This window comes from Hydra viridissima, unplaced genomic scaffold, assembly GCF_058129835.1.
Source record: "Hydra viridissima isolate aposymbiotic clone 2 unplaced genomic scaffold, HvirCarnegie_v1 scaffold_1, whole genome shotgun sequence".
Taxonomy (NCBI): Eukaryota; Metazoa; Cnidaria; class Hydrozoa; order Anthoathecata; family Hydridae; genus Hydra; species Hydra viridissima.
Genome location: NW_028324300.1, coordinates 20,966,881 through 20,993,318, shown reverse-complemented (window position 1 = coordinate 20,993,318; position 26,438 = coordinate 20,966,881). Strand labels below are relative to the sequence as shown.

Genomic DNA, 26,438 nt, shown 5'->3' with positions numbered 1-26,438 from the left:
TTTTGAAAACAACCGAAAAATTTTCAAAACAAAACAAATTGATTATCTTTGACAAAACTTTTCGATGTTATAAAAATATTCTCCATGGTAACTGATCACCAACTTCTTGAAGTTCGAACCACGAAGCCATTCACGAATGGCGTCGATGAAATTTGTGTCGTCATGAAGGTAAAGATCTAATTCTTCAGCGAGTCGAATCCACGGGAGGACGAAACCTTCGAACTCGTTCTTTGATACAAAAGTATCTCTGATGCCTATCAACAAGCATTCAATCTTATGCTTCGGTGTCCAGTTATCGAATTTCACTGGATGATATAAGCTGACATAACGAACGTTGGTCGAACATAAAATGACAAGTTTTTTCTCATCCTCTGATAAAATATTTTTACGGATATGTAATTCCTTCAACTTGCATCCTGCGTAAAAAAATTTCTCCATGAAATAATTCTCATGTGAAATTTCATGAGCAGTTTTTCCATCGCGTATAATCCAAACATCCCATTCTCGTTCATCGATTGATCTTTTCATGTCTTCGGTAATCGACGCCTGCGCTTCAAAGAAGCATTCAATGAACATCTTGTATTCAACTGAAATAATAAAAAAAAGAATAATAATAATAACATATTAATATTATTATTAATACTTATTTATTTGTAACAAATATTATTCAAGAAAATCAAACTTTCAAAAATTTGAAAACACAATATCGTGTTTAATAAATATAAAACGGATATTATTTTCTTTATCAAAGAGATTAAAAGACTCCAAATGATCATAAATCAGTTCAAAAAAAATTTCTTATTTATCAAATATTTATTAAACAAATAAATAATTTACGAAATACAAAAGTAAAATATTTATTTAAACTTGTCGTACGCCGTTTTCAAACTTTGATTGCGCTCCAACCAATAGAAATACGATAAACAATTCAGCCAATCAGAAGCTTCATCAAAAGCATTAAAAGAGCGCTCAACATTATTTAAAAGTCGCGTGAAATTTTTTATACAGAAATAATTTACTTTCAAACCGAAATAAAAACATTTTCGCTTTCAATTTCTTTGCTGAAGCAACAAAAAATATTAAAAAGTATTACAAAAAAGTAAACTAAAAGTATGTCAATTTAAAGCGGTGACAGTCGAATAAAAAACGGTTTGAAATTATATTTTAAAACTGTTACACCAAAATTACCGTATAAAAAGCCATTTCTTTTATGGTCATCTTTTTTAAACTTTCAAACTAGTTTTGAAAAGAAAAAATATAGAAAAAACTTTTTAATGTCACCAAAAAAACTAAAACTTTTCAAATCTTTAACTTTAGGCAAAGAAACATCAAATTATTGTATTAACTGAGCTTTCAATCGCTTTTTTTTTCAAACCTAACAAATGGAAATATATTCTGCTCAGTGACTCAAAAATAACTCAGCCAGAGTGAGAGTTTAGTTGTAATTGAAAACTCGAACGTGGAATGTGGAACAAAAGTTTGCAATTGTTCTCTTTGCTCTATTTGTCATGGTACGCTTTAAATATTCTCAGTTCTCCTAAGAATTTCTATATTCTTAATACTTAGAGAATATTTAGAGCATCTCATGACAATTCTTGAAAGTAAGAACGTGATTGAAAAGTTTTAACACGCTTTTTTAACAGGAACTTTCAAATAAAAAAAAAAATACTTGTTTTCAATTTTGTTAAAATCGATAAACATTTGTATTATGATAAAATATTTAAAACTCAGTTCTTATCTCTCTATTTAAAGTAATTAGAGCGAACTTTTTGGTTAACAAAAGAGTTTGCTTCTGTTAACCAAAAACTGAAAATGTACCGAATGTATGTAAAAAAATTTATTTACAAGAGAAATTTTGAAGCGAGGCTTTTCATTTTTAACTTAGATCAATATCATAAAAAAAGTAGTCAGTCTGACAAAAGGAGATCACATATTGAATAATTAAGGAAATTAAAACCAGAAACAAACAAAAAATTGCGAATCTCTAAATGTTTCATTTTATCATGAAATGTTTACTCTAAACATTTCCTATTCATTACTTATTGCAATTCCAAGAACATCTCTTTCGGCTATATTTTGCAACTTTATTTCAAAAATAGATTTCTCTTTTATTTTAAGGGTAATAGAGATAACATAGAACTTCAATTTTTGTAGATTTTAAGATATTGTTGTCCGCGTATGGTACACATTGGATACAAGCTTATGTATTAACTGCGAAGTGTAAAATCCAAAACAATGCGTAGATGAGTGATTCTCTGAGACATAAAAAACAGGGATTGTCACGCTGCTGCTACCAAAGATCAAGAAATATCAAAAGACTTTTAGCTCTTTACAACCACACCCCTAATATTTCTTCTAAAAAACCCAACATCGAGTAACTATCTGTTTAACAAAGCAATAACAAAAAGTCACCAAATATTCTTTTTGAAATTTCGAAAAAATGGAATTCAATTTTCCTTTACACCCCTCATATAATAAATATAAAAAAAGATTTCTTAAAGTAACTTTCAAAGAAAACTGAAACATTAAAACTGTTATATTAAAAACCCATCTTTTAAAACTCTTGTTACATTTTCAGGGGTGGAAACTGAATGATAAATATAGTCGAGTTTAAGGTCAGATTCGAAGCGTCGTTGTTTAAGGGAACAATTAAACAAGTTGATAAAAATACAGAACTAGTAGAGTCGAAACAATACTCCATTTGAAATGAAAAACGAGGTGAAAAACAAATTGAATTGTGTTTTTTGTTAGCTAAAATTAGGAATTCGTGACCTCAAAAAACTTACGAATAGTGAGTTAAATGACAAGTAAAACATGTAAGTCAGTATCTACTGAGTTACATAGGGTGTGCTTTATCTCAAAAGCATTGATATAAAATATAATATTAAAGCCTCTTTTACATCAATTTTATATAATTTTATCAATTTCTCTTTTCTTAGAATAAAAAAATTTTTGTCAGGTTTTGGAAGCCTAAATATTTGTGAAAGTTTAAAGGGGGGGGGGGGGGGGGGGGGATAGTGTTGACGATAGAGTACTCACTAAGGAAGTACATATAGAATGGAGTTTCTTGATATACAAATAAGGTGTAATCAAACGAGTCATTTATCGTAGGGTGAAAATTGTTTTAGTCCGCAACATTTATTGCGCTGTTAACAGGTTGCTTTGTTACCTGATCTTTCATTTCCTTCTGGCTTTTTTATAAGATTTCTTGTAAACAACTTGCAAAAATGTTGAAAACCATTCTAAAAAACAGCACCTAGAAATTGAAAGTGCAAGAATAACAGCGATGAGCTTTCTTTAAGCGGTAAAGAATTTTCTATCGAAAGAAATTGCTTACAAGAGAATAAATAACAAGTGACCACCCAGCCAACATAAGACAACTTTAAGACGTATGTAACTTATCTATAACTCGTCTAGACGTCTACAACTAGTTAAAGACGTGCTTAAGACGGCTTTTCAACACCTCATTAAGACATCTGCCTGATCAACCAGTTTAAGACGTCCGTAAGACATCTTAACACGATGTCTGTCGGAATAACCAGTTTAAGACGTCTTTCAGATAACCAGTTTAAGATGTCTTTCGGAATAACCACATTAAGATGTCTTTAATCATGGACGTTTCCCACCCAACAACAAGTCATCTTAAAGACATAATTAAGACGACTTGATATTGGTATTAAAGATGTCTTAAACTGGTCTCAAATGAAACATTGTAAGTCGTCTAATTAAAAACGTCTTAAAGTTGTCATTGTAGGCTGTCTTATTTAAAACGTCTTAAAGCTATCGTATATAAAAACGTCTTAAAGTTGTCATTGTAGGCTGTCTTATTTAATGTCTTAAAGACGGTATAAAAGACGTGTGTGAGTGTGTTTACATATATATATATAAATACATATACATATATATATATATATATATATATATATATATATATATATATATATATATATATATATATATATATATATATATATACACGTCTTTTTAAGGCGTCATTAATACGTCTGAAATAAGGCAACTTTAAGACGTCTTAGATAAGACGACTTACTGTGTTTCATTTGAGATAAGTTTAAGACATCTTTAAGACCGATTTCAAGACATCTTCATTTTGTCTTTTAGACGACTTGTTCACGCCTGCCCTGAGACCCTCAAAACATAAAAGTCATGCTCAAAAAATAAAACCAATTGGGTTTGATAGCCCATACATCCATGTTTCAAAAAATAAAAAAATTGAAATCATCTGCCTACGTCCAAGGAAAAAAAATGACTTTGATTTTTTGGATTTTTTTTGTTCCTTGCTTTATCGCCCGGAGAGCCTCAAACCACAAAAGACACACTCAAAAATAAGAAATAAATGATAAAACTTATATTACTATTATTGATATGTATAGTCTATACATAGAGGCTTTAAAAATAAAAAATTAAGCCACCAGTCAATGTGTAGGAAATCATTGTTACTTTTAACTTGTCAGTAATTTTGATCTTTCTTTTAATGGAAAAGATTTCTTTGATTACCATTTTTTCTTTGAATTTGAATCATTTCTAAACTTAAAACACTGTCGCAAAATAAAAAAACTATTAAAGTAGTGTCTATAATTAAACTTTGGCTATGGCTGTTTCAAAATTCTAAACATCATAGGTTTTATTTACTGTGGGTTTTTTTTTTACAAGTTACAATTACACACAGGTTAAACAAATAAATATTTAAAAAGACTTAATCTCATAAATAAATTTTTGAGTCAGTTTAAATAAATCCATAGGTATTTTCTTAATTGATTTTTTTTGTCACTTATTCTAAAGTAGCAAGGTTTCAATGTTCATTAAAGATGCAACAGATATATTTTACCTAAATGTGCTTGCTATTGTATTCAACCACACATTTTTCAAGCCAATTTCCATATTGTGGATGTAATTTTGAATGTTTGTATCTTTGCTACTAAACAGAAAAATCGTGATGAAGAGCTTCTAAAGATTGTTCACTGAAAGGAGCAAGGGATTTTTTCTTCATTCTGATAAAATCATCAATGTGAAAAAAAACGATGTGCACTTTTAGGGTCACACTTACAAATCCTAGACTTAAAAAAGATGTCCGAAATTCTTCGATTTTTTTTTCATATTCCTTGTCAAGGACGTTTCCAAAGCAGGCTATAACAACAGCACTGAATTTTTTGAATGCATCAATGATGGCCAAAGCTGATGAATCTAGGTTCTCAAAGAGCTGATCTATCACTTCAATATTTTTCAGGAGTTTTTGGCAATCATTGCCAGCAAATTGTCCGCCATGATATGGTTGGATTGTGATGTTGAGTCTTTTTGGCCACTCATCTGCTTCAGGCAAATCTTCTTTTAGTGCTTTGAACAAGTGATTTACTATCCCAATAAGCAGATGAAGTTCGATTGGGGGAATTAGTTCGAAAATGAATTTGCTTGGATCAGCTTTTAGAAGCGGTTTATGGACAACATTGTTGAAAAACTTTGCCCTACTAATGTCACCACCTTTTGAAAGAAAGTCTGTGTAACAATTTTGAATATCAGACAGCGTCCTGAGCACACCTTTTTCAGCTATGTTCTTTGCTTCACTATCACAGTATAGGCATGGATGTGAGCTAGAGTGGCATTGCAAACCACATAAAATGTTAGCAACTTTCAAGTCGCAAGAAACCACAAAGTCTACATTTTCAGGTTGAACAAGCTCAATAATGTTTTTGATGTTGCTGTAGTTCTCATGTAGATCCTCTGCAACTGCAATTAGAGGTGACAATTTTTTTTGAAGGTGGACTGCTTGAATCATCATCATTCATTCTTTGAAGACTTACTGTAAGCTTTAGGAAGCCTCGACCTCCGTTAATCCCAACTTTTATGAGATGACCTGCTTGAAGTCGTCTCTTAAGTGAAATTTCTGCTAGAAAGTCAGAGAGATTTTTGCAGTGAACAACTGTGTACTCTTTGTGTGGGATTTTTTTGCCTGATGATGCAATTGTAGTTTTTGTAAAAAAATTTGCAAGTTGCAACCCTGCTTTATGAAGATTTGCTCAATAGTTTGGCTCAAAAAGAGGTGATTTGGAAACCAAATTTAGTGTTGTTGCAAGGTTTTTGACTCCAATATTAGACATGCCTGTAGCTTAACTTATACTTTTCTGCAGTTGTTGATTTTGAACATGATGCTCCTAATGACAAATTTTAAAAAACTTTGTTATGAAATGTAATCTTAGAACAGACAAAATGGGACCATTAAAAACAGGAAAGATACAAAATTTAAGTTACCGAGGGTAACAGGTAATGGACGACCTCCCTTAGTCACTGACAGCCTGATTGTCCCACCTGATGATGATTCTTGACCTTTGATAGTTGCAGAGGCTCTCTGTTCAAAAACGTTTTTGTTTTCTGTTGAAATTTCTCTAAGGTTTAAGTTCAAAGAAGTAGAGTTACATTTATGAGGTAAGCCTTTCCCTAGTGATGACAAACAATCTGAACATCTTTTCAGGGGATTTGTGGGATTTGAAGTTGTAGAATTATCCAAAGGATGTTTTTCAGTCAGCTTCAGCTTACCAATTTGGCAAATCAGGCAGTAACAGTTGGAACCTCTTGTCACAGCCTTGACATTGATAGTTTGAAAATTGTAAAGAGTAGGTAGCTTGACAGATACTCCTCTTTCAACCCTTTTAAGTTGATTTCTACACGTTCCACACATTCCAGTTGGAACTCTAGAGTCTAAAAAGTCAATGTCTGCTGAAAAAATGTTTTTGAACCTCTCAAAGGCTACACCAGAAATTGGTGAATTGCACTTTTTCATACATACAAAACACACTGTTTTTCTACACTCTTCGTGAGATTTGACTGTATTGGGCATTTTGAAAGAGTCCAAGCAAAGTTAAAATTACAAAAAGTACTTGTTTGTGTTTTCATTTGATAAAGCACTTATTTTATTGTCAGCAACTAATAAAATAATTTATGTTTTTACAGCTTCCTTATTTCACTATTAAATGACATAAATATGTAACACTGTAACATTAAGTACTAAGCAATAAAATGGACAAAGCTATTCAAAAAATATGGGCTTAAAAAAACGTTTAAAACACTTCACTTTTAAAAGAAAGCGAATTAGCAGGTAAAGATACCCCTAGAGTTATGCAATTTAAAATGGATTAGCAATAAAAGCAATCTAGTTTCTTTTTATTTATTTTATATGGTTATTTTTTATCAAATTTTCTTTTTTTCTAGTAATTATCTATCAAATTTTATAGTTATTCATAAATAAGTATCATCTTTTTTTCCTTATGCCTTTAGGAAAGGAGCCAATAACATGAAAAAATTCAAAGTCATTTTTTTTCCTTGGACGTAGGCAGATGATTTCAATTTTTTTTTTTTTTTGAAACATCGATATATGGGCTACCAAACGCAATTAGTTTTATTTTTTGAGCATGACTTTTATGTTTTGAGGCTCTCCGGACAGGTGTGTGTTGTTGGGTGGGAGGAATATTTTTCAAAAATTTCATTCGAATTTCAGTAAAAAGTCAAAAGGTTATGACGAAAAAAAATTGAAAGAACTTGTTTATAAACTTTTCCACGCTACTGTAAATCTTGATGGGTAGGAAAATGCTGGGCCACAGCCTTATGTCTTAGGAATGTTGCAGTTTAATCAATAAAACTGACATTAAAAAAAAATCAAAAAATAGAAAATATGCTAAAAGCATAGTTAATCATAAAAACGAGGCGAACCATTACAAAGCTAACAAATACAACTGACAAAACAAGCCATCTAACAAACCTAACTGATACTAACATCATTTACACTACAATTAGTAAAATACTGAAAGTCATGAGAGTCATTTTCTTCGTAAAACAGACCGAAAAGAGTCACATCACAAAAATCTTCACTATTTCCTTTCAGCCATTGAAACTTTCTTCATATGAAATTCTTCCCATGATTTTAAAGAAAGTTGATTATTTTAAGCTAGAAATGCTCAATGGTATTTTGCAAATGAGAGAAGAAAAGTAGTCGAATTCATCAATTATTTTAAATTTGTGGCGCGGAAACGAACCGAAGAAATGTTCTTGAAAATAAAGCAACTCGCATTGATCACGTAAATGTTTCCTTAAACAAATTAAAATAATAAATGACTCTAATAAATCAACGAATTGACTTACTTTTCAACGGATTAGCACTTTTTGGTACCAAATCTAAAAACGAAAAAGCACGATGTATGAACTTTTATTTAAAAAAAAACTTATTTAATTAGAAATGAAGACAAAAAAAGGAAGGGGAAATAAATTTAAATCGTTTATCCTGTGGCTCAGTAAAAACTCAAAAAGTGAAATTTCTAAATCGATATTTTTTGGCATAAGCAATCAATATTCCCTAGTGATAAGGAATCAACATTTTTTCCCCATGTTTTAACTATGTTATTGTCTTGTAACCATGTTGAAAAGTCAAAGATGGTGTTTTAATTATAGCCAAAAACAATAAAATTGCAAAGAAACTACAAATCTTTGAAACGCCTCTTGCCTTATATAGGTCTTTTTTATATAACGCTTATATAGGTCTTTTTCCAAATAAAGGTCAAAAAGGAATAATATTATACATCATATACATATCAATACTCATTGCCTAGTAATAGGGAATCCACATTTTTTCCAAATTTTAATTATGTCATGGTTTTGTAATCTTGAAAAGTCAAAATTAGTGTTTTTCTATGGTCATAAAAAGAATGTCCTGGTCATGTAATAAAGTCAAAAATTGATGTTTAATTTTTTATGGTCAAAAACAATAAAACTACCTTTAAACTGTGAATACCGTTTAAACGCTTACATTAATCTATTTTTAAAAACTAATACTTTTTATCATTTTATTCATTTTGACATATATTTAAGAATCTAGAAGCAAAAAACAGATACTTTCCATTTTTAAAATGTTATGCATATAAATATAATTAACAAATATATATGTTATGTTCATGTCTGAAACTTTTTCAGATTTTTTGAAATTTCCTTTTCAAAAAATTTTTTTGAAAATTTTTTGAAAAGGACCATTTTTTGCAAATGCTGGTCAATATATTTTTTTAAAAATGTCTTATTACCAAGTGATTTAATTTATCTTAGATATCTAGAGAATTGTTATTTTAAAGGAGGATAAATTATTTAAATTTTGTAAATTAACACAGAAAAATATATAAGTTTATTTTTTTTATTTTATTTTTTTAATATTTTAGTTGTATAAAGTGAGAGTAAAATAAATTTACACTCACTTTATACAACTGTATATAAGGAGGTTAAATTATCTAAAGCTTGATTAACTAAAATTTAACTTTTTATAAATTTCACTTGATCTTAATTTATTCAAAGGTGATGAACTGACTTTTATAGCTAAGTTAACATTACGTAGTAGTACTTTAAGTAAGCTTATATTAAGTCGTAGTAAGTCGTCTTATCTAAGACGTCTTAAAGTTGCCTTATTTGAGACATCTTTAAGTTGTCTTAAACTGGTCTCAAATGAAACACTGTAAGTTGTCTTCACTAAAACGTCTTAAAGTTGCCTTATCTAAAACATCTTAAAGTTGTCTTAAACTGGTCTCAAATGAAACACTTCAAGTCGCCTTATTTAAAAAGTCTTAAAGTTGCCTTAATACTGGAAAACAATGCAACATATAAAGTAAACATATACATAAAAATTTGAAACAAAAATGGAAATTTAACATTTAGAGCAAAATAAAAAAACATCAAAAAAGATGTTAATGATATCAGAATATCAAAATAAACATTTTTACTTTTTCTCTGTGACAGAGTCATTGATTGCATGTAATATATTTAACTTATGTTACATAAAACTAAAAGATTATTTTATCAAATATTTTCTTTTTGTCATGTTTTTAACTGTTAAATTAAATCTCAAAAGTTTTTCTTCTAAAAACCTTTTTTTTAAAAGCGTTTTTAAAAAACAGAACGCAATTTGAAGTTTAATAATAAAAAAGGCTTAAATGTATTTTAAGTAACTTCAAACGAATAAGTTGAGATGACATCGATTGTATTATTTCTAAGTTTACTTTAATTAACGTAAATTAACTTTAACATGGAAGAAACTATTTTTTACCATGCAGTAAAAGAATTTTATTGAATATTAAAATTGAAAAATACTAAATATAACAAAATACTTGAAGTTAACAACCTTGTCATCTGTTTTTGCAAAATTTAACACATTGAAAAAAAATTTTTTTTGAACAGTAAAAGATGTCAAAACATCTTTTACAGTTCAAAACATAATTTTTTTTTCTCTTTGATATCAAAAACAATAACTTTGTTAAATTGAAGGGAAAAACATAAACATAATTAGTTTGATGTGTAATAATGATGTGTAATATCTGTAATATAAATATAATTACAGATATTACATTTCTTTATTCACAAAATACAAGAAGAAGAGAGAAGAAAAAAGGTAATACGCCATTATCTAAAACTTTCATATTTTGTTTAATTTTGTTCCAACTTTGTTCCATTATTTGACTAAATGAACTTTGAAATAAGCAACAGGTCTGTAATTTTAAAAATGCTGCAATCTTGTTTCATTTGTTTGAAGAAAGATTAGTTAGACACTTAATTAAATAACAAAGTTGTATAAAAAAACTTTTTAAAATAGTATTTTGATTGCCACTTAAAATATTTCATTAAACATTTAAAATGTTTATTAGAAGCTTAATAATTCTTAACTAAAGGTTGCAATTAGTTAAATTCAGTTGTTCATTCAAATCTGAAAAACTATGAGGTCAGTCCTCTAGAGCTACTTTATGCTTTTTAAAGCCACATTAAAAATGTTTGGGAGGTTCTTCCAGAGATATTGAGCTGCAGAGAGAAATAAAAATATTCGAAAATTTTACATTAAACATAAATTAAAGATTAAAACCTTTAAGATATTAAAATCAAACTTTTGTAATACAAAATTTCACAACTCAATTTCTTTGAATCTCAAACTGTTGATTATATAAGACCCTGTTTACATGAAAACAAAAATATATACCGATAAAATACATAAAACTTCCAAAGTTTTTAAATACATTTTCTCCTACACTTACTTTATTTTGTATGAGAAACATCTTTTAAATATTGAATGAATCATCCTCCTTTAAAACGTTGTTTGGCCTTTGTTTTATTCTATTGTATATATTAAAGATTTTTCTCAGTTGATTAATATTTTTAACTTAACAAAGTCAGTCAACATATTTAAAATATTAAAAAATTCATTAACTTGAATAATCATAAATAAATGCACAAATTAAACAAAAATTTTTTACATGTGAGATTTCTTATATCAATACAAGAAATATATACAAGAAATCTCACATACGGATCTCACATATGGATATAAGAACTCTCACATATATAGAAATCTTTGATATATGTGTTATTCAAGTTAACAAAATTTTTTAAAATGGCTGAAATATGTTAAACTTTCTTTGTTAAAACTATCAATCAACTGAAAAAAAAACAACAAAAGAATGATAAACTCCAAAAAACTTGTAATATTTCTTGTTATAAGAAAATTAAAACGGATATTTAAAGGATTATAAAAATTAGCTCAAGTAACAAGCTTATTTTTTGAGAAAAAACATTTACAGCTTCATCTAACATCCAACTGCGAGGTGGATTTCTATGGAAATAACTGACTACTTAATCATTCTACTACTTACTCAAAAAAATAATTCAAAAAATTAGGAAAAACAGCACTAAATAAAACAAAAATTTTATATAATAAAAGTAAATTTAAGGGAAACAAATATAGAACTCATTATAACCATAATAAACTAATGATAAAAAATCAAACAAAGTGTAATATTTTTTAAAATTTAAATTGGAACTTACCAAGTACAGAATTAAGCAATGAATTCCTTTCTTCATTTGAGTTCTTCAAGTTAGGAAGAAATCTCATTAAAGATTTTTTGTTTTCATTTGCCAGTCCACAGATCATAGGCAAACAACTACTCAACTTTACGTTACCCATAATCTCTTCAGTACTCAAATAAATGTGTGCATGAACCGAAGCACAAAACTCCATTAAAGTGAGGTGAGCAAACTGATATTGATAACCAAGTTGCGATTCAACTCTTTCAATGAAACCATAAAGTTCTTTTTCAAATTTATCAAAGTCATTGATAATACCTATCATTTCATCTTGGGAGAAAAGAATTTTACCTTGATTGAACAACTCCCATGCAACTTTACAAACTCTTAAAACATGTTGCTTGTTACTCTCACTTTGCATCATACTATGAACTGCTTCATCGGTTTTACAAATGTGATTTTGAAAAACATTGCACTCTTGAAAAATATCACAAACATTGCACTCTTGAAAAATATCTTTGTAGAAAATTTTTAACAGTTCATTTATGTTAGTAATGTTTTGAACAAAATTTAACTTTCTACATTCAAAATAAACCACAAAATCCACAGTTTTCCATAAGATACCACTGGCCCAGTCAAGTAAGCACTTTCTGAGCAAACAAGTTTTTCCTATACCAGCAATACCAGATATCAAGAGTAAGGATAGTTCTTTTGAAAATACTTCATCAAATTTGATTGGCTTATAGGTCATTTGCCTCTTAAGAAATAGTTCTCGTTCAGCAATATTCACATTGTCATTTTTCCATATGTTTTAAGATAAAACTTTTTCAGTGCTTCACACATTTCTGAAAGAACAAAAAAAAAGAATTTTACTTTACATTTCTAAAAAAAAACATTTTCACTTTGATTTCTAATGAAATTGTTTTCTATATAAATATATAATCATAAATTTTTTTGCTTTTCAGAATTCAACAAATTCTGAAAAAAAACTTAATTTTTGATTTTATATCTATGTTAAAAAACCATATATAGTTTAAAATGGATTCCTAATACACATTTATTTTAATAAGTAACTAAGAACATTTACCTGTGGTGGTTTTTATATTAACTACTATTATTTCATATTTTGTATCTTTATATTAGCTCTTAGACCTTATTTTTTATTTAATCACTCATTTTATTTACAACTTAATCTTACACCACCCTTATTCTTTTAAGTAAAAGGTATTACAAGAAAAGTTATAACAATTAATGAGTGACTTAAGTTTTACAATAACCATTTCAAATGTACAACAATAAAAAAGCTTTTATTAAAAGCTCGGTTTTTGTGTCATAAGATAAAATTCTATTACTTAATAAGTGTTGAATATTTTCTTGAATTATACATTTGTTTATTGTTTATTACATAATAATTATTGTTTTTTATAAAGTTTATAGGAATATATTAAAAATTATTTTTTAAATTACTTAATCAAATGTGTAATAGCAATAATAATGATAATAATAATAGTAATAATAAAAATAATAATAATAATGATAATAATAATAATAATAGTAAAAAATATAATAATGATAATGATGATAATAATAATAACAAATTTTATTACTACTTTATTATTATTTTTATGATAATAATAATGATGACAATAATAACAGCAGCAACAACAACAACAACAACAATAAGAATAAATTTCTGCAAAAACAAAAAAAAAGAACTTTACTTTACATTCCTACTTTTCATTTTATTTTTAATGCAGAATTCAAAAGATTCTGAAAAAAATATTGATATTGATTTTATGTTTATGTTAAAAATCCTTAGATAGTTTAAAATGGATTCCTAATACACATTTATTTTAATAAGTAGCTGAGAATAATTACCTGAGGTTGTTTTTATATAAATTGGTATCATTTCATAAATTTGGCTATTTGAAATATGAAATAATTTATATTTCAAATAGCCAAAATAATAAAAAAAAATTTTCTTTTTATTTTATGTAAAATATTTTAAGGAAATAATAATAACATAATAATAACAATAATAACAATAAAAACAATATTAATAATAATAATAAAAATAACAATAACAACAATAATAATAGCAATAAATATAATGATAAAATAGTTCCATTGAAGAAGAATATGAATATAGTGTAAATATTTAAATCAAAAATCATTTTAATTTCATTAACAAAATATATGAAACTAATTTTATTCAAATTTCAATAATTAAATTGACGAAAATAAATGAATTAATTCATTCTTAAAAAAGTTAATAATTAAAGGAAAAAGTTTCCATTCTTCTGCAGTTACAACTTTGTATTGTGAGAGGCTGTTTATATTCACACTTGTTTATTAGTTATATTTAGTATTATTTACACTTATTACACATATTTACACTTATTCATTAAAGTATACTTTTAATAAATATTAATTTCTCTTTTATGTGTCATTATTTACTCATACATAACTTTATATTTCTTTATTTTACCAAATCAATATTTCATAATTACATTTTTAAAAATTTTATTTGTTAATATGTGTCTGCTGGCACATAATTAAAATTAATTGTGTGCCGGCATAACTACTTTTTTTTTAATTATGCTGGCACATATTGCTTAAAATTTAATCTATATCTAAATTGCTTTAATTGAACTTTTTATATAGAACTGGTATTCCTGCAATGCTCATTCCAAAGTGCTTATATTTTCAATATTTCAGTTACTTTCACTTAAGAGTTTTTTGACTACTTAAAAAGAGTTTGTCCTTGCTTTTCTTTTATTAAGACTTGATCAAAATATTCTCTCAAAAATCAGGTGATTTTAGGAACTTTTAATAAATAAATTTCAATAAAATAAAGAAAAGTAATGAATATGGAAAAGCATAAAGCTGGAGAAACTCTCTTTAGTCAATGCAACAAAACTGGATTTTCAAGGAAACAACATTTTATAAAAATTTAAAGATCTTCCCTGTGAGAATTAAGTTTAACTTAAGCTTACGGTAAATATACTGGAAATCTGAGTACCTTCTTGGTACCAATCAGAGGCCATACAACAGTATGATCATTGCTAGAATGCAACCGCATACTCTGAAAAACTGTAAAAAAAATTTAAATAGAAAGAATGCTGCTTTTGCTGAAAATTGTCAATGTTGTTCCAGATGATTTTCAAATATACCACAGCAGCAGAAGTCAAAGCTCACTTTACCCAATCGTGCTTTATCTTATAGACAAAACATTCCTCAAACAAAAATCTTTTTGTTTACAAAACTCAAGAAGATTTAAATAGATATATAATCAGAGTTTTCTATGATTTAATGTTGTCCTATTTGTCATACCATGTGCTATAGCATTTTACCACTACATGCTTGGTTTAGGAAAAAATTGATAAATACTGCAAAAAATCTTGCAAAATTTCTTTTTAATCTTTCTTTGTAAATTGTTATTGAATAGTTATTAAACACTTATTTTTATTTTTAACTTATGTAACTTTGGTAATCAAAATATAAAAAATCATTCTTACAAAAAAAAAACAAAAAAAACAAACAACTAACAAGACATGACTGATGTATTCTGATGTTTAAACAGTTCCTATGCTTAGATCATTGGTTAGCATAGCTATTTGTTAGGAAATTTATTCTGTGCTATTGATATTTTACATAGAATATGCCCATCTCTGCAACATTATTTGACACTATTCCTATGCATTAAGATTTGACATTAACATTTAATTTTGACTGGTTACAGCTGCAACCTTACAACTACAATAATATTACAAGTCAATGTTACCCTGGTTCCCTAAATTGATTTTGGTTAGTGTGGATGGGAATCATCAATCAAAAAAATTTTTTAATAAAAATGATTGAATAGGAATAATCCTTGCATGAGTTGAAATCTCTCCAACAAACATAATGTTTTGTTTGATGTGATCTGATGTTTAAAATAATTTAAACAATATTCAAGCAATAAGATGTTGCATTTTGCAAAATAACTTCTACACAGCTAACAACAACTTACCAGCTTTATCTTTAGAAGATGGCTTCAGGGGGTTTTCTGTCTCAAATGATTTATCTAATAAGTATATTAGCAAAACACTTAAATATTCAAAATTTTGTTTGCGTAAAAAATAATTTCAACTTCTACTAAAAAAAGCAAAAAACAAGAGAAACAACATTTTTACAATCTTTTTACTACGTTTATAAACTTCAGAAAAAAAAATTTACATTATTAACTTAGGGAGTTTTCAAAATTAAAGAAAAAAAACAAACAAAAAAACAACTAAACTTTCAAAAAAAAAAGTATTACTATAAATTACTATAATTCATATGCATTAAAAAAAAAAAATTAAGTTAGTACTTGAGAACTTCTCCATCACTCTTATCAAATCTAATCTATTGATCTTGTATATTGCGCTTGCTAAAGCCTCTAATGAAGGAAACTTTTGTTGGTTTTTCCATGTGCATAACATTCTGTAGGCCTTTTCTTCTAAATCATCATTATTTTCTGATTTATGACATCAAGCTCATTATCACTGACTGATAAAAAGCGTCCCAAGTTCATCCAGTCTTTGCCAATCTTCGTTTTTAATTCTAATAGTAATTCTGAATTGTCAAGAATATTACCCATTTTTGCTTGATCTTTTAACACAACTTTTCCCTAAACAAGAACCAACTTCAAAAATGTGTTCTTTTCCAAAACCTGTTGTGGAATTTTTTAGTTTTCAAATAAAAATTATAATTAACATTGTATAAAAAGTATAATAAGAAATTCTCAAAGTAAATACAATCTTTTTTTTCCACTTTACCAGAGAGCAGAACAGGAGGCAAAAATAACTTAAAAAAGAGAAACTTAAAGTTTTTAATTCTATGTACTCATTTTAGTTTTGTATAAAAATTAGAGGTAAAGGTGAGGGTGAGGAGGCCTTTAATGATAATTGTAGACAGCCAATTTTTTCTAAATACACAACTAAAATTAAAAATGAGTTTTTTAAGTTTTGCTAAAAGTGCACATTTGTAAACCATAAAACTCCTCTTATAACGAAATCTTCGTAAAAAAAAAAAGTAAAAATAAGTATAAAGTATAATATATATTTTAAAGTATGATATCTAATATAAAGAGTATTATAAAAAATACAATAAGGGCAGCATGTCTTGGTGGTCCTGTATTAGAAGATAGTGATGGTGCAGATTCTGAAAAATTATGATCAATTGGTATAAAAACAACTGTTTTTCCACTTTCAGAATCGAGTTGAACTATCAACTGTTCATCTACAAATAACATGTATGCTGTATATAGTTGAACATTTCATATATATACTCAAAGATTACAACAACAATTTTGATGCTATAATTAATAATACAGTGTGCAAAAGATTATGATTAGTGACATTTAATGCTAAAATTTATTTTTAAAAAAGACTAATAATTTTTAATAATAATTATGGGATGATAGTATGAGATATAGGAAACAAAATAATATAAAAAAACAAGGTAATGGGAGCATAAACATGGCTTGACATATGCAAACCTGAATTAATGAGCGAGTGATAAAATTTATGAAGAAAGGGAAAAACTCTCATGAAATTGTTTTTTTCACTCAAGGATAACAACAATAATTGTGACACTTTAATAAATAATAGCGTGCAAAAGATTATGGTCAGTGATATTTCATACTCATATTCAGTGAGTATCTTGATATAAGGATTGAATTAAAACACAAATTGTAGTACTTACTACAGTATTTACTATAATTGTACTTGTCATGACTTACTACAGTATTTACTATAATCGTACTTGTCATGACTTACTACAGTATTTACTATAATTGTACTGAAAAGAGAAATCATCAGCATGAACTCCTTACAGATGAAGTATGTTAATTAAATTTTGTTTAAATGAAGGGCTGACTATCAGAACTAAAACTAAAATAAAAATTTTCATGGTCACTTTTTCCTGGAATAAACCAATTGTGAATAACAGGCACATATAAAGATGAATGAAACTAACAGCATTAATACTTGGTAACATAAGAATATAAAAATTCATAGTTTCTTGTAAATGAATGTCATGTAAATGTTATTTTCTACCTGAATTTCATCAGTTTCTTTCTAAATGAAAGAAAACAAAAAAAAGGGACAGTACCTTTACTCGAGTAAAAAGTTAGTGTTTTTTAAAATTTATAAATTGACGAGAGTTGTACATAGAGAATAAATGCCTCCATTTATACTCTATGTACAACAGTGTTTATCATAGATGTATGTTTTGGGATACTTTTCTAGTTTTTTATTGGTTTAAATTTTCATATACAAGCACAATTATTAAAATTCTCAGAATACTTTATTTAAAGTTTAAACTGAGAAATATAAAATAATCTATTAATTTCTACATTTGTAAAATCTTTCTAATGCAGACTGCAGTATAAAATAATAACACTTTACTAAAAAAAGTACAAACTTTGGACTTTTCATGAAATAATATGCATCATGAACTATAAATTAACTTTAAGTTAAATAATACTGTACTGAAAGATGATATTATCTACAAAGCACTTTTTGTTAATACTTTGATATAGTAATTCTTGTAAGAGATGCATTTAGATTAAGATAACCTAATGTGAATACATAAAACTCTTAAAAAAATTACTATTTGTAATTAAAATTAAAGTTACTATTTGTACCATTTGTTTGGCTGTTTTATATTTAAACTAACTAGGAGTAAATGGTTGCTTCACAGTTTTATTTTTTTTTTTTTATATAAAGCTCACTCATTTTTTCAGTTATTACTTATATAAATAACTTAATATGTATAAGAGTGATTTTTTTTCCTTCTTGTTTGGCTGCTGGTAAAAATCATTTTCATTTTAATATAGAAAAAAACATTAAATTGTAAATTAAACTTAATAAAACTTTAATTAGTGATATTTTTTGCTGACCCAACTTAAACTCCAACTTTCAAATTTAATTTTAAGAAGAAAAATATTTTCATTTTTTCTAAAGTGATATTCACCTGAGGAGTTCTTCAATGCTTTGTTAAGATTAGGTCAGTTTATTTTATTATAATTTATTATTATTATTATTATTTGTACAAGTATGAAAACTATTTAACATAAAACTTTTAATGGCTTTGAACGCACTCATTCTTTTGAATAAAAAAGTAAAAAGAACATAAAAGGTTAGAAAAAAACAGGTTAGAAAATACACTACAGGTTATTAAATACACTACAGGTTAGAAAATACACTACAAGTGAAATAACTACTTAAAAAGATACCATTTATAAGAACAGGTTCTTTACTTATTTCTTCTTTTAGTTTTTCTTCTTCTTCTTTTTCTTTTCCAAGACAACCTTCCTCTTCAACTGCTGATAAAATACTAAATTTTTTCATTATAATCAGAGTACTTTTTATCAATTCTTTAAACTGCAATGGATTAAAATCAAAAAGTTTTTCAAGAAATCCTTTCATTTTCATTTTCAAATTCTATAAATATAACTGAACTAAGACTAGAATTACTGATTCTTATCAAGCAAAGCTACTCTGAACAAAACATCAAATCTGCTAGCAACATTGAGAGAATTTACAAGTAACCTTTTATAATTTAAAGGAGAAAGTTCAAAGAGTTTGTCTAGGAATGCAGCCATTTTTGATTTATCATTGCTGTAACCACAGTCAATTTGTTCTACCACACTATCAATGTCATGCAGACATGTGTAGCGAGCCAATCTCTTCCTGTCAGCAGATACACTCTCAACCAAGATGCACTTAACTGTTTCATCATTATCTAAGAAAACAATTATACTTTCTAAATAATTAAATCATTCATAAAATAAAAAAACAAATCCTGATAAACACTCTCAACAGTAAACAAGAACTTTCATGTAAAAACTTGAAAATATATTCTTACCATCTCATGATGACAGTCTGAAATCAGTCAAACCTACACTAACTGTATCTGTATATATTTAAGACATAAATACAATTGTTTAAGATATACAGCAATATTTCAGGAAATTCTATTTATAGAAATCAAACAAACAAAATATTGATTTATAATGAAAAAAAAATACAATCAAAATGAACTGTTATTACAGGTATAATCATTGGTGAGAGAATGTTCATGAGAGTTTGCAATTATTTTTATGAAGTGATTGCAAACTCTCTTTATACTTTTAAGAGAATAAAGAGAGTTTGCAATTACTTCATAAAAGTTTAGTGGATTGATTTCAATAATTCTTTGAAGAAATATTTTCAATTTCAGCTCATTATTGTCATTCTCTTTCTGAGTTTTTTCCACCATGTCGTAAAATGCATTTAAAAAAATTATATGAGCAAATCTCATCCACTCAGAGGAAACTTGTTCAACCAGAATCTTTCTAACTCTTTCATCTGTATCTAGATTTAAGACAAGAAAAAGATTTACATAAAAAATATTTTTTGATATCCAAAAAAATTATTTTGCTAAAAATTAAATTGTTATGCAATTAGTAGTTCTCTAAAGGAAAAAAGAGGGACAGAAAAATCTTCAAAAAAAAGAAAACATTTTAAAACCTTCTGGTTTATTTTTTTCTTAAAATGCTTTCTAAAATTTGCTTTTTTTTAAAACTTTGAAATCCTGAAGCTTTGGTAATAAATTCTAAATAGTTACATAAACATACACAAAGGTTTCTAATAATTAGAAATAGGATTAAAGCATATATTTTCATAAAAGAACATTTTTTTTTTCATTTTCAAAATTAATTTTCTTAAACAGCATAAAACAACAACTAAAAACATCTTTTTGGAAGAATATGATTTTATTAAATCAGCTAAATCAAATTTAAAATTCATTAATTTTATTACTTTAGAGTAAAAACAACAATGACAAATTTTCAGTGTGGCTAGAAAGGTAACTTAACTCAGCATTAAAAAAATTACAAAAATGTTCGAAATTGAAAAATATATAAAAACAATAAGTATGGGTTTGAGCAAAGTGACCATATTTTTTCCTTATTTTAAGGCAGCTTTACCAGTAAATCTTTCTTATTAAGAAAGTATAAAATTGACTTAACGACACATGGAAAATGGTATAGATGTAAAATGAACAAATAGTTTCTGATACATTAAATAGAATAAAATTAATAAAATGGCAACTTGTTTTATTGTTAAATATGTAGACAACAATCAAAACAAAATAAAAAACAAAATTTTTACAGAAATTTAATTTATCAATGGTAAGCCACATAAGTATAGTTAATGCCTATTGTGGAAAACCAACAGATCATACAACTATCAATCTCTATCAACTCTTTCAAAAAGCTTTGACCCTTCAAAATCCAACTCTCAACTCTGACTCTCCAACACTGGTTGAAATTACTAGAGCAGAAACTATCATCTAAAACTGAAACATCTAATAATGTTGTGGTACATAATAAATGTTTATAACAATGATAGTAAAATAGGAGTTAGATTGCATTTGACTTAAATAATTTTGAACTTAGCTCAATAACACTTTACAAAAATTTAAAAAACTTTAGTGACATTTTTTTGAATTGCAGCAATAGAAATGGCCATCACAGTTCACAAATTTTTAAGGGTCTTTGTGAAGTTGAATATTAAGTTGTACATTAAGTTGTACATTAAGTTGTACATTGAATTACATAAATTACATAAAATACATACATACATACATACATACATGCATACATACATACATACATACATACATACATACATACATACATACATACATACATACATACATACATACATACATACATACATACATACATACATACATACATAGAAAATTGAAGATTCTTGTGTGGATTTACATAAAAGCAGTAGAATATTTATGAAAACAAAAAATTATTTAAGAAAATTTTGCATTGCATTTTGTTTGTTTTAAGGGTAATAATTATGCAAGGAAAGATTACAGTTCAATGGCATAAATTTCTTATCTAAATATTTTAGCCAAAACTTATAGTAAACATTCCAGTTATATTTAACTTATGTAAAATTGACAACTGTTTGAAAATTGAAAATATTTTGAAATACTTAAAAACTTATAAAGTAATCTTCATATACTTTTAACGACTGCATATAATACAATAGAAAAATTTGTAACATTTTATAGGTAAAAAGAAAAACTATAAATATTTGCAAAAAATGCAAGATGGGGAAAGCAGTAAATCTAAAACAAATGTTTTACATATCATACCTTCATGATTCAAAGAACATGCTGTTGAAATGCTGACTCAAAAATATTGTGCCAATTATCATCAGTTTCTCGGAAGTCAACAACACTTTGTTTAAAAACTGCTTTACCAAGAATGCCACCCATTAGACCTGCCAAAAGAATGTTCTAAACTTTAAAATGTTTAACATAAAATTTTAAAAAATCTGAAAGTTTAGTATGTTCAAATCTTGTTTTTGGACCAGGAAAGAGATGATACTAATAATGTTGTTAAAACTAGAGTTTACTCTGAAGTGAAAGAGCAATCACTGCATAAAGTGAGTTTGAAATGTTGCTTTTTCTCTTTAAAAAGTCACCAACAAAAAATGATTTCATTAAAATCTACACTGCCGCTCATGGAAGTTAGGACAATGGAGATTTTTTCAAAAAAGCAATATTAGTATGTAATTAGGTTATAGAATTTTTAATTTATATTAATAAAGATTACATTTTTTATACATTTTAAATAAAAAATATATTATTAGTCAGTTTTATGTAATAAAAATTTACAAAAACCATTATAATAATTAAATTTTCTTTTCCTCAAAAAACCACCCTTTGATTTAATAACTGCTTTAACTAATCTCGGCATTCTTTCAATTAATTTTCTAATTGTTTCTTTCTGAATATTAATCCATTCCTGTTCTATAATGTTCCATAAATGAGATTTTGATGTTGGACATACAGTTCTAATTTTTCTATCCAGTTCATCCCATAGTAACTCAATGGGGTTGAGGTCTGGGCTTTGGGGAGGCCAGGTCATTACACGTAACACATTTTCAGCTTTTTTGATTCTAAATAATTTCTACATAACAATGCACTATGTTTAGGGTCATTATCATGCATCAGAATAAAATTATCTCCGATTAATCAAAGTCCCGAAGGGTTCGCACTTGTTTCCAGGATATCTCTATAATGTTCTTTTCTCATTATACCATCGATTTTACGCAAATCTCTTACTCCATCCAGAGAGAAACAACCACAAACTATCACAGAGCCTTCACCATGTTTTACTGTTAGAACCAGACATTGAGTTAGCGTTTTTTCTTCGGCAGATCTTCTGACGTAAACTCTTCGTTTATTTCCGAAAACTTCAAATTTTGACTCATCGGTCCAGAATACATGTTTCCATTCATCCATCGTCCGATTTTTGTGGAACTGTGCCCAAATGGAATCTCTTCTGTCGATTACATTTTCGTAGATATGGTTTTCGGATAGCAACACGGCCATGCAAATTAGCTTTTTGCAAACTTCATTTGATTGTACTGACAGAAACTTTTTTTTCTAGATCACAATTGAAAATAGCTGTTATTTGTGGAGCAGTTAACATTCGATTATGTTTACTGATAACTTTTATACGACAGTCATCAGTTTTTGTTGTTATGCGAGAAGGACCTGGACGATTTCTGTCTTCCAAACTTCCAGATTCTCGATATCGACGAAATGTATAGCTAACTGTTGATTTACTCAGATTTAATTTTTCAGCTATTTTTCTAACTATATAGTCTTCTTGAAGCAAATTGAGTATTGCTACCCTTTTTTCTACACTTATTGGCTTACCTTTAGACAAATTTTTTTCAATATTTTGAATTTACACTAAAAAAAAAAAATTAATTATACCTTTGAACTTCTGCACTTAAAATTTTTAAAACACTAACACAAAATACACAAAATATCTGCATATAAAAACACAGTAAACAATAGAAATACTTGTTAAATGACAAACTTAAAAGATTTGAATCGATAATGTAAAATACAGGTTCATACGTGAATTTAATATGTTTCTGGGTTCTTTGTTTATTAATTTAAAATTTTTTTAATTTTTTACTGACTTTTACATGCGTGTACAATTTATGTTATTTTAATGTATTTACATTATAATAACTTAATTTTGAATTTTTTTATGCAAATTTTATTTAACTTGATTTATTTTTATATAAACATAAATTTTACTAATATAAGTTAATAATTTTATAACGCTATTACATTTTAATATTGTTCTTTTGAAAAAATATTTTTTGTCCTAACTTCCATGAGCGGCAGTGTATATGCTAAGGTTGAAACAAAATTTAATAACGCGATTAATGGATATTCAAGCCCTGATATTGCCAATACAGGGTATAAACATGTATAGTGGAATTGCAGTCTGCTGTTTGCAAAAAACGTTTAAGTTTCAGTACTAACATAACAATACTGCAACGCACTTTTATTGTATAGCAAAAGCATCTTTTTAAAAAACTGCTGATTTTTTTTAGATTAATTTTTTAAGCTTAAAAAAGGATAGCAGTTTGAATGGGTTTTAACATGTCAAATTTAGAATAAAAATTTTGTAGACAATATCATAAAAAACTAAACTTTTTTTGAAATAACTTTTCTTTTAAAATAAAAAGAGTGTAAAACTAATTAGCACATCATTTTGACTACAATTTTATTAAGCATGTTCAAGTATTTCTTTTTGAAGTTAATAAAATATTCTTCAAACAATTTTCAAATAATAGCACTTTTCTACAATCTTTTTTAGGTGCTTATAAGCAATAAGCAACAGCATATAAGCAACGAATGAGGAGTAAAGTAGGTATTTTCATTTAAGAAAAAAGTGTCATTTATGAGAAAAAAGACCTGATTAAGAGAATAACAAACATGATTTGCAGTTTCTGTCAATTTAAATAAATACCACCTTAATTTTTAACTCAAAAAAAAAAACAAAAAAAAAACAATATACTTTTTTAAACTGTATTGTTTCTAAGTGGTATAAAATATGTCAGTGAAAAGTTATTTCTCAGCTTCACATTTTATTGATTCAAAAGTTCATATAAATAAAAAAATCCAAACCAGCTAATAGTTAAAAAAACACTAAGAAGCATACTGGCTAATAAAAATCATTTAGTATGGATGTTTTCTGCTTCATTCAATTTGTTTTTAAAGATCTAAACAAAATTTCAAACTGCAAATAAAAAGGAGTTTGTAGTTGTAAAATAATTTTGAAATAATAAAAGTTTAAGCAATCAGAGAGGTTTTCTTTTTCATAGCATTTTAATGTTTGATAAGCAAGATTTAAACTTTATTCATTTCATTTAAATGACCTAAATTCAGCAAAAATATCCTCACCTTCAATGAGTATCTAGATTCAAAGATTAAAAACTAAATCACTGAACATATTAAATTGGCCTGTAAATAGTATTGAATATAAAATATCATTTGGCTGAAGCAAAAAATCATTGAGTCACAGCTCTCATCAACATGAACTACTTGAAAATGAAATAAGCAGCATACAAAATAAGTTCTTTAATCTTTATTTACATGAAGGACTGACTATCAGAACTGAAAATAAAATATTAACATGGTTACTTTCTCCTGTAACAAACGAATTGTGAATAAGAAGCAAATATAAGAGTGAATCAAATTAAATGTAACAAATAAGCATTAATATTTGGTGTCATAATTATGAACATAACATTCATGTACAAGAAATTATAAATAATTTTAGATATTATTATCTAAAATTATTCATAATTTTTTGTACATGAATGTTTTGCAATAAGATAATTATAGTATTTAATATGTATTTTATTATTCAAATGATAGAAACGAGTAGCAAAGGTTAATTACTCAGAAAAAAGATTTCAAATTAAACTAAAAAAAAAAAAAACATTTTTTTCTAACACCAAGTCAAAAGTAAGTTTGAAAGACATGTTTAGAATGAAAGTTTTTAATGAAATCTTCCCTCAAACCAATTTTAGTTTATAATTTGATGCTTGTTTTAAGCAAAATACCTGCATGCATAAAATGCACCATATTAAAGTATTGGAACTAAAAAGTTCGAATATGTTATTAGCTAGCAAATTTTACCTTGTCCTGTTGCATAGATAAATCAAGACAGTAAATTTTGCTCCAGGAGAAAACGCAGTCTGAAGAGATCTTGCACCTCACTAACCTATTTGTTTGTTCATTTTTTGAGTAGCGATTACTCCTAAAATTCCTGCGGTCACGTGATACTTAAGTGACAGCTCTGTGTTACAAAACGTGTTGCAAGAAAGTATTGGTACAAAGAAATATGCACAGCATCGATGTTCACTTCGTCTTCAACAAATCTTTTGAGAGCTAAAAACTTAAATAAGCATAGCATCTCAGAGTTTTATAAGAATTATGGAAAATATAAACATGCAATACACATTTGATATGGGTTGATCTACACTACAAAAGACCGCTGATGTCATGAGTATAAATCTGCTCCTTTTACAAACAAGAAAAATATCATTAAAAAATTTCGTAATGACGAACATGATGATAACAGCAGAACTTAAATTACTGCAGTAACAAATAAAATAAAGCTTTAAATGTGTAAATGTTTCCATTATATGTCAATCCACTGTTATACAGCCGCAAAGGTGTTTTTTTTATAGAAACTC

The 26,438-nt window shown here is 27.0% G+C and overlaps 1 protein-coding gene across 12 annotated transcripts; it reads right to left on the bottom strand.

Moving 5' to 3' along the window:
- On the bottom strand, positions 1–26,438 carry LOC149893856 (uncharacterized). 12 transcript variants are annotated; one of them, XM_090076411.1, is made up of 9 exons: positions 25,879–26,437; positions 25,138–25,350; positions 22,015–22,142; positions 19,091–20,210; positions 16,181–16,480; positions 15,842–15,895; positions 11,851–12,674; positions 8,149–8,181; positions 1–587 (listed from the first exon to the last, which is right to left on the bottom strand). In XM_090076411.1, exons 7-9 carry the CDS (start codon positions 12,578–12,580, stop codon positions 43–45), a joined length of 1,308 nt encoding a protein of 435 aa, XP_089932537.1. In that variant the 5' UTR covers positions 12,581–12,674; positions 15,842–15,895; positions 16,181–16,480; positions 19,091–20,210; positions 22,015–22,142; positions 25,138–25,350; positions 25,879–26,437; the 3' UTR covers positions 1–42. The 12 variants fall into 12 exon arrangements, 8 of the variants coding, with proteins under 8 accessions (XP_089932537.1, XP_089932535.1, XP_089932532.1 ...); XM_090076409.1 differs by lacking the exon at positions 25,138–25,350 and having other exon boundaries at positions 19,091–19,180; positions 19,407–20,210; positions 25,879–26,433; XM_090076406.1 differs by lacking the exon at positions 25,138–25,350 and having other exon boundaries at positions 19,091–19,599; positions 19,723–20,210; positions 25,879–26,433.

What these genes read in the sequence shown, in the direction of transcription:
- LOC149893856 (XM_090076411.1), bottom strand. Translation starts at nt 12,580, where the DNA reads ATGACCTATAAGCCAATCAAATTTGATGAAGTATTTTCAAAAGAACTA. An exon ending in ATTGCTTAATTCTGTACTTG is followed by an intron (nt 8,182 to 11,850) that starts GTAAGTTCCAAT and finishes TTTCGTTTTTAG; the next exon opens with ATTTGGTACCAAAAAGTGCT. An exon ending in AAGTGCTAATCCGTTGAAAA is followed by an intron (nt 588 to 8,148) that starts GTAAGTCAATTC and finishes TTATTATTTCAG; the next exon opens with TTGAATACAAGATGTTCATT.